Source organism: Rhincodon typus, chromosome 4 (assembly GCF_021869965.1).
Source record: "Rhincodon typus isolate 14 chromosome 4, sRhiTyp1.1, whole genome shotgun sequence".
NCBI lineage: Eukaryota > Metazoa > Chordata > Chondrichthyes > Orectolobiformes > Rhincodontidae > Rhincodon > Rhincodon typus.
In genome coordinates this window covers 117,491,407-117,500,582 of record NC_063335.1, presented here as the reverse complement: position 1 = coordinate 117,500,582, position 9,176 = coordinate 117,491,407, and the positions used below count along the sequence as shown (strand labels likewise).

At 41.2% G+C, this 9,176-nt stretch overlaps 1 protein-coding gene across 1 annotated transcript in view; it reads right to left on the bottom strand.

Annotated features, from left to right (window-relative positions):
* Positions 1–4,726: 4,726 nt before the first annotated feature.
* The window catches only part of LOC109938561 (transcription initiation factor TFIID subunit 4-like), a 122,917-nt gene continuing 118,467 nt past the window's right edge, over positions 4,727–9,176 (bottom strand). The window contains exon 15 of the mRNA XM_048596236.1: positions 4,727–7,940. Within this exon, the coding sequence (XP_048452193.1) occupies positions 7,773–7,940 (168 nt within the window). The 3' untranslated portion in view covers positions 4,727–7,772. The remainder of the gene's footprint in view (positions 7,941–9,176) is intronic.

The window sequence follows — 9,176 nt, the reverse complement described above, 5'->3', positions numbered from 1 at the left end:
CATTCTACAAAACAGAGTTTGGGGTAAAAGAGAAAAAAAGAAAACAAGTGGGACCAACAGGAGAATTCTTTCCTAATGTCAACATAAGCATAATAGACAGAATGGCCTCAAATTCTGCAGTGATTCACCACATGCATATACGTTAGAAGAATGAAACTAGGCTTCTTCAGCTGAGCTAGCAGTGGGGCTAGATTGAAAGGTCAGATATTTTGTTAAATAAATGCAGCATGGCAGAAACAAATGTTTAAGGGTAAAATTAATGTCAACTTACTGTGGTTTAAGGTTCAATAAACGACTCAAACATTGCAGAGTCTGTACTATATGCAAAAAGGATTGACATATGCCAAATAGGGCATCTTTCTATGTACATAAATAATGCAATTCTATTTCAGAAGAATGCTTCGCTTTGACAAAGTTTCTAACTGGGGAAAAAAAATTACACAGCTACAATCACTTGTAAAATATTCATTTTTTAAAAAAAAAATTATACGACTGCAACATAAACTGCAATCACTATAATCACAGCCACACAGACCTTATGGTATTATGTAGAGTACAAAGGATTTTATTTTCTTTAAATAAAAACCAAAAGAACTGCGGATGCTGTAAATCAGGAACAAAAACAGAAGTTGCTGGTAAAGCTCAGCAGGTCTGGCAGCATCTGTGAAGGAAAAAACAGAGTTAACGTTTTGGGTCTGGGGACCCTTCCTCAAAGCTCAGTTTTTCCCTTCACAGATGCTGCCAGACCTGCTGAGCTTTTCCACCAACTTCTGTTTTTGTTGTTGTCATATTTTATTTTCTTTGTTTTCTTTCAAAGGGTGTGGGAGTCTCTAACCAGGCCAACATTTGTTGCCCATTCCCAAATTGCTCACCATAATTTTTCCATGACCCCTTGTGTGTCCCAAAGTACCTCACAACCAATGAAGCACTTGGTTCTGCAGTGCAGTTGCCATTGTAATGCACAGAAAAGCAGCAGCTAATTCATACACAGCAAGATCCCACCAACTAAACAAAAAAAGCAAAACGGATCAAGTGCTCTGAAGTTGATCAAGAAACACGATCCATGCATCTCAAGGAACTAGTCAGTGCTTCTCCATAAATTGCACTGGAGAAGGTCTGACAAGAGCCTGAATGGCCACCATTGATTCCCTTGAGCCCGCTCGGCCATTCAATAAGATCTGCTAACTAAATCGTATCACACTCTTGTTCTTGTGATGCAAGATTTTAAATTTATACATATTAACATTATTTATTTTTGAATTTGGATTTTGAACTAGTGTGGCATGTGGGTTTTGGTCTACATCTATGAGCAGGTTTAATTATTAATATGCCAGGACATCTGAAGCCATAATTTTAAAGTGGTATGTATTAGGGCTGGGGCTCAGCAAAATGGACAATGCAAGTTTTTTTTGCATTGGGAGAATGCAATCACTGAAAGGCATTAACTTGCTTTTGGTTCACAACAATCACAATTTGATTGTTTGCTTAGGAAAAATCCCATAGATTGAAAACTTTTAGTTCAGTTCATTGAAGACCTGGCTGGGGTCAGATGCAAAGAAGGAGTTAGTTCACAAATTAGGAAACAGGTTTGCTCAGTGTAAGGGTATTTGAAAATTTCAGATCAGAAGTGTTTGGTTAAGAACACTAAAGGGCTATTTGAAGGTTAGAAAGATTAAACTCAGTTGTGTGAATAATCAAGCAAGCAACTTTTTTGTTAACTCTTGGTCTTAAATGTAAAACCTATAAATGTGATAGAGTAGAGAATACTCTCTGGCTTTGAAGAACAATGAAATGATTTTCCATAGACTCCCTATAGTGTGGAAACAGGCCATTCGGCCCAACGAGTCCACAGCAACCTTCTGAAGAGCATCCGGCCCAGACCCAACCCTACCCTCTCCAAGTAACCCTGTGTTTCCCATGGCTAACACACCCAATCTACACACCCCTGAACACTATGGGCAATTTAGCATGGCCAATCCACCTAACTTGCACATCTGTAGAATAGATATGATTTGCACAGCTGCTTTGAAATCTTTCAAATTGTGTTGTGCGTAAAAAGCTTTCGTGTTTCAGCTTCATTCTTTTGAGCAACCAACTTCTATCTTATTGTTAAAGGCAAATCTGCAATATTGCACTTCATTGAAAGACCACTTTAAATGAAACAAAAATATGATTTATCAAACTAGATTTTAATCTGGGTCTAATGACCATGGGATTGTAACACTAAAATCACATTCCTTAACTTCCTTAATGTCCAGAAGCCTTTAAAGCACACATGAATTGAGCACTCTCACTACTCAGAGGGAGAATTCCAAAGTGTCATCACCTCCAAATGAAGGAACTTTTCTTCACCCCAGTGCTCAACGGCCAAACCAGATCTTGAGATGGAGACTCCTAGTTCTACAGCCAGGGGAAAACATCATCTTAAAAACCAAAAGAACTGTGGATGTTATAAATCAGAAACTAAGACAGAAGTTGCTGGAAAAGCTCAGCAGCTCTGGCAGCATCTGTGAAGAGAAATCAGAATTAATGTTTCGGGTCCGGTGACCCTTCCTCAGAAAGTGACTTGACAGAGCTTATCAAGTTTTTGTCACATTTCAATGACATTCTTCAGCTATTAACCAACTTCCAGTGGGACAAACGTATTTTACCCTCCCCTTATAGAGGAGCCTTCCCTCATTTTCTGAATATTAATAGCAATGTCACAAATTTATGAAAATACAGTAAAATGTGTACAAGTTGCCATAAGCTGGCACAATTTTGATTAAATTATAAAAAGAAATAAACTATACAAAGTTAGAACAGATTTCATCTTTTTTCCATACACGGATTCTTTATTTTGTAAGCGACTACTGGACGTTGCCACACTGCGACTGCCAAAATCACTCCCCAAGGCCATAACACCAAGGAGGAAGGTTGCTGAAGCAGGTGTGGCCGTGGACTGGACCCAGAATGTCGCCTCTGCCAAAGCTGCCTCACCACTGATACTCCAACCACCACAACCAAGAGACTGTCCCAACTCTCAAGGATTGAGGTCCTGAGAACTGACTGACTGTCCAAATTAACTCCCGAAGACCAAGGGATCATTCACTCCATCACCATTGCAGACACCGCCAAAACATCAGAGGGGGGGAATCAGACCCCAATTCATCAACGCTGGAAGAGTTGCCATGGCCGCAAGGAACGAACCGGATCCACCGCTCGCTATCCCCACAACCTCTCTCCACCAAAGCAGCCGCAGAAAGACAAAAAATGAATTTGTTTCAATTGGTCAAATGACGAAAACTAAAATAAAAAGGATGCAGTTGGTCATGCGAGAAGGAGCGGATGGACTGGGAGCTTGAACACCTCCTACCCAGCTGCCTCTGCCATCTAGAATCCTAAATCCTCTTGTGCCCAAAATCAAACTAGTGAGCCTTCGCTGCACAAACACCAAAGGAAGGAGAACACAAGAACATAATAACTAGGAGCAGAGAGTAAGCAATTCAGTCCCTCGAGCCTGCTCCTCCATTTATTGCCATCATGGCTCATCGCATCTTGGCCCCAGTTCCACTTTCCTACTTGTTCCCTTTAACTCATTACTACTTAAAAATCTCTCTTCAAATTTACTGTGTCCCAGCATCCACAGATTCATCACCCTTTGAGTAAGTAATTTTTACTCGTGTCTTAAAGCTGTCCCCCTTATCCCAAAACTCTGACCTCTTATTCTAGATTGCCCCACATCCTCTCCATGTCTACTTCTGTCAATCCCCTTTAGTGTCTTACAGACCTCAATCAGATCTCCTCTAAACTCCAGTGAGTATAGGCCTAAAACTGCTCAATTTCTCCTCACCTTTGGAATTAACCTAGTGAACCCTCTCTGTAGGAGAGGGTTGATTGAATGAATGAATCATTTGACTTATGTATATTTGACAGTGAAAAATAGTGTAAAGCTTCCATTATCACCATGATCTGGCACCATTTTAAATAGTTTAAAAGCAATAATAAAAAAATTAAAAGAAAGTCCATAACCCTTCCATCACAGCTAGCACTGGACTCAATGAACGAAGTCGCTGCTCCTCAGCTGCCTCCTTTTGCTGCTGGGCCTATCTCGCCAATGTTGCCTCTGTCAATGCAGCAGCCAATGCTGGGTCCCATGTTGCCCCTGCACCAGCTGCCAGGGACCCGCCACCACACACCAGACTCCGAAGCCACCTTCCACATCAATGCTGGTGCCACCATGAGCTCTGCCCAGAAGGTAAGCCGAAGCATAAACTTGAAAAACAAAACAGAAAAAGAGACAGAAAGAAAGAAAAGCAGACAGGGTGGATGAACCCGAGCTCTGGAGCTTGGACGCTGTTGACTCTGCTGCCGCTATCTTGATTTGAATATGCGGAAAATATTTGGGAGCTTGGTTTAATGTTGCCTCTTAAAGACTGTGCCTCTGACAGTGCAGCACTCCCTCAGTTGCTAGGAATATTAGCCCTGAATACTTGCTCAACTTTCTGAAGGAGATGAACTCTCAACCTTCTGAACCCAAACACTATGAGCTGAACCACGACCTGCTTTATGCAGAGCTTTATAGCAAATAAACAACTTAAAAAGTAGGTTTTTCTTTTTGGAGTTCATGTTGCTTATAATGCAAGTATAACTACATTATGCTTGCTTTCATTTTTATGATTTTTAAACTTTATGCAAAACCAATAAATCTCTCAAATATTTAACAAAGATCCACTTTACTGTAGGGGCATCTGAAAATAAAGTAAGTTTTATACAAAATAAGTTGAAAGAATCAACATAAACTACATTTCTTTAACTATAGTTATGTACATCACAATAAAAATAATTTTACTGCCTGTAGGATTATGTACAAATAAAGGAACCTGATACCAGTAATAATGCACATGGGTCAAAACATTCTTTTATATATAACTTAGGCTTGCATCTCATTTTACTATTTACTGAGCCACAGCCTGGTTTTAATTGGCTCAGAGGTGCTCCAGAAATTCCAAAGGACAGCAAGTGACATAAGGAACATCATTCCCTTTTCTGTACCTCCAACTTCCAAAACGTTGGAGGCAACTATGAACCATCGGAGACATGAAAACTATTTCACATTTCATGTCATTACCCACCTTTACATTATGAAAAATAAAAATCACATTCTATATATTACTCAAAATGGCATCAAAATTACATTTCTATTGCAGAATATCCCCAAGGAACTGAGCTGCTTAATATACACACACACACACATTAAAAAAACTCCATCTATCCTTAATGGGAAAAAAAACACTAAACATCGCACTGGATGTGTTAAAGTGGCTGAATAATGTTGTGAACATCATGTTGCCACTGCTTTAACATGATGGCCACAACTATGCTTTCTACATCTTGTTTGCTTGAATCTAACAACGGGGTGGGAGGAGCAGTGAGAGAAACCCACCAAGGAACAAAAAAAAAGGCCATGTCTGAATCTACGCCATGCAGGAATGAGGCAAGTCTCTACACACAGAGGTGGGGGCGCTGGCAGGAGAGACAACAGCTGAGAAGAACCAAGTTGTTCTGGCCTTCGTGCACTCATCTCTCTCTCGAAATGACGCCTGACAGCCCTGCTCACTGAGGCTTTGCTGACACACAAATGATCGAACAGGCTGGAAGCTCATCCTAAGACCACATTCAGCCTTGCGCCTGCTGAAGCAACTCTGCCGAGTTTCCTCATTTGCTTTTCAAAGAGGGCAGCTGCAAAAAATAAAAAAAAGAAATCCTAGGGTTGGAGTTGGTCTCCAGAGCCACACACCATAAGGCAGGGTTCCTTGGCTGATGGAAGGGACCAGCCAGGAAACCACAGACCCCTCTCTCAAATGCAGCAACTCATAACTTGCTCATGCATCTAAGATGTGGGGAGGAGCAGAGGTTAGATGAGAATTACAAGGATACTTTCAGATGTTCTGATAACCATTCCCTTCCCTACATACAGGCGTGCACCTGCTCAGCAAGGTATCAGTTGGCAGTCAATATAAAAAGGAATATATCGGAGGTGATCATAGTTGGCAGGGGCAAAAGTATTTAATACAACAGATCAAGAACATTCTTTTGTAGTGGAAGAAGCCATGCCCAGACAGGAAGACCTGAAATTGTAGATAGAGGTGTGCAGCTTTTCACAGAATGATTGTTGAATGTTGAGCCAAGTCACCTCGAATTTGTCTCCATTTGTGATGTTCCCAGGACAAGGAATAAAGAGAATGTCAGACACTTACAGGTGATAGACAGAAAATGCAAATGAAACCCCAACTCCCTGCTTTCTTCAGAGGCAGATAGGACAGGTACCCCAAGTAAGTAACAGAATGGCTTGTTACAGTTCAACTATTTTGCAAGTGTGGCCAAATCTGGCTCTGTGGACAAAGACAATAACCTGGTTTCACATAGTAAATAAATGGCTGGTTAACGTCGGTTTTGGTCACATTGATTGGTCTACATGCTGGACGGGGGTTCAGGGGAACAATGTCTTCAGACAGTGATCCCTTTAGTCCACTTTACTTAAGAGGTAGCATATCCAGCTCTCCCACAGTACAGCTCTGGGTGCTAAGCTACAGCGTACACATTGAAACCCACAATGCCGCTGAGTAAAACCTTAAACGATTACATTTCAACAGTATCTAAATCCAGTTTAGGCATTTCTGTGACTCAAGTTAGTGTCAGAGATTTACAAAAACGGCAAAAATCAGGAATTCTGAATGTAATATCAAAACACTGGGAACAATTATCAACAGTGGGCCTCAGTTCAACTCCACACATTTGTTAAGTGCGAACTGAATTATTGTAGTTTTATTTCAGCACGATTAGTAACTGACTTAGTTAAATACTCATTTAAGCTTTGTCAAAGCTAATAGTTAAATAGTTAGTGCAGTGACAGGAGCTGCATTGCTTTCTCATGTATTAATTTTCCAATGTCTGCTGGAATGTGATTGGCTTCTTGTAATTCCACACACCTCTGAAAGCCTACAATAGATTGGTAAGCAGGCAAAGTTATGACTGAAACCCTGAAAAAGGCATGTTAATTAAGGTGAAAGGGTTGGAAAATGGGAGATATTCCCTTTTCCTGCAGTCAGTGCTTAGAAATCAAGAAAAAGGGCACTACGCCACTTGGGAATGATTCAATTGGGCACAAAATTATTGCTCGGAAGTGGTTTAAAAAGACAGGGAAAACTAACTGGTTCAAGTCTGATAAGCAAAACCATGCCTGTGATGCAGGTATGGTTAAAACTCTCTGATGGAGGGGTGCACTGTGCAAGTAGTACTGGAGGAACAGCAGACGCACCCACCCTGCACAACAGGCAGCTCCAAAATCTAAAAAAAATGCAGGCAGGGATTTACCCTGACAGGGCAACATGTCCCAAAACAAAAACCTGATGGGAAGACGACATTGCAAGCTCTTTAACAACATGGCATATCACAGTTATCAGTAGGGAAGTTCAACTTAGAATAATTACAATCATACATATAAATAATATATACCTGCTCCATCCCAGTTCTCTCAATCTTTCAACAGGAGGGAACTAAATTTCACAAGTGATGCCAGAAAATTATACATAATCCACATCTTGCCTTTCAAGAATTCAGCTTCATCCTTGAAACTAAATCAGTTATACCCGTCAGTTTTCTTTAAAAATGAAATGTCATATGAGTAAACAAGGGCGACCCAAGGTTCAGAGTCTCAGTTTCTTGGAGCAACATGTAGAAATCATTCAGAACTGTGTGCAACCAGCATAAATCCAACATGTACATTTTCTTCACTTGAGATAGGCTCGGTATAGGAGCAGCGAGTGTTTCCTTGCTTGGTCCTGCTCCAAGCAGAGGATGAGATCCCTGAGATTGACTCGTGTTACCCTCTGCCGTAGGTAGGGTCGGGCCTGTGTTGCTCGAAGACCACCAGCTGCATTGCCACTGCCGCTCAATCCCTGCAGGGAGAAGGAAGAAGCACGTGCTTAGCTGTTGTGAGGAGGGGTGGACTAAACAGATACATAAAATGCAATCTTAGGCTGTAGCTGACGTTGAACACAAACACTCTAGACCAGATCTAGAGTGCAGCTCAGACCAAAAGGACATAAAGTAATCCTTTTCTGTGCTAATTATCTTACATAAAATAAATGTTTTTAAACAGTTCTCAATCCAGCTCCACTGGATGTTGGTAATCAACAAAACTTGACAGAAATTGCTATAATTAAGGACAGTTAGTCTAACTTCAATTGGTATTAAATGCCAGCATGGATCTTTTAGATGGTAGCTCACACCTGACATACCTGATTGAACTTTTTGGACTCAGGCTGAAGTAGTCATCCAAGAAATGTCTTTGGATGTTACTTGCATCAATTTTGAGGAGACATGTGACAATGCCCTGCTCCAATATGATTCCGATCATTATTGGTAATTGCTGGGTTGGAGCTTGGGTTTAGCAGAGCTATCAGTATTGGCTGTAGGTTTGTTGAGGGTTTTTTATTCGTAACCTGTCCTCACTATGGAGCCTGAGGGGCTATCAATTGTCAGCCAGTAAAGGTGGTGGCAGATTGCTGGCTTGACTGGTTGCCCTCTTGCCGTCTCTCTCAGCCACTGCTCTTGCTGATACCATTTCGGTTGTGATTAGGCAATGGTTCCCCCAAATGTTGCTTTGATGGTCTCAAAGCCTTTATGAAGATCTGTTGCGTCTGACATCTTTCCATTGATCCACATGAACGAGCTGCCTGATGTATGAGCACCTGATCACCCAACTCAAGTCTGACCAATCTCATGATGTGTCTGCTCCATCTCAGCTGATGTGGGATTATTATACTCTCCATATTTGGCACCTATGTATCTTGGATGTTCTCATTGTTATGTCTTTTGTCTTCCCATTTGATACAAATTCTAAAATAATGTTGTTGTTATTCTAGGAATTTGATATGCAGTCTTCAAGTGTCAGTCTTGGAGAGGAGCATGGGGAGAACCAGAGCCTTGATTGAGTTTAGTGTCTCAAAAACAAAGACTGAGCCCTGAACAAGAGAATTTAGTGAGTGAGGGAACACTAAGGTTTTGGAGTAGATCTGTAGCTTGGGTTGTGGGTGTTGAGGTTGGTTGGCTAGCCGAGCTGGTTTGTTGTTCCGCAGACATTTTGTTACCGTGCTGGGTAACATGCTCAGTGCAGCCTCTGATGAAGCGTC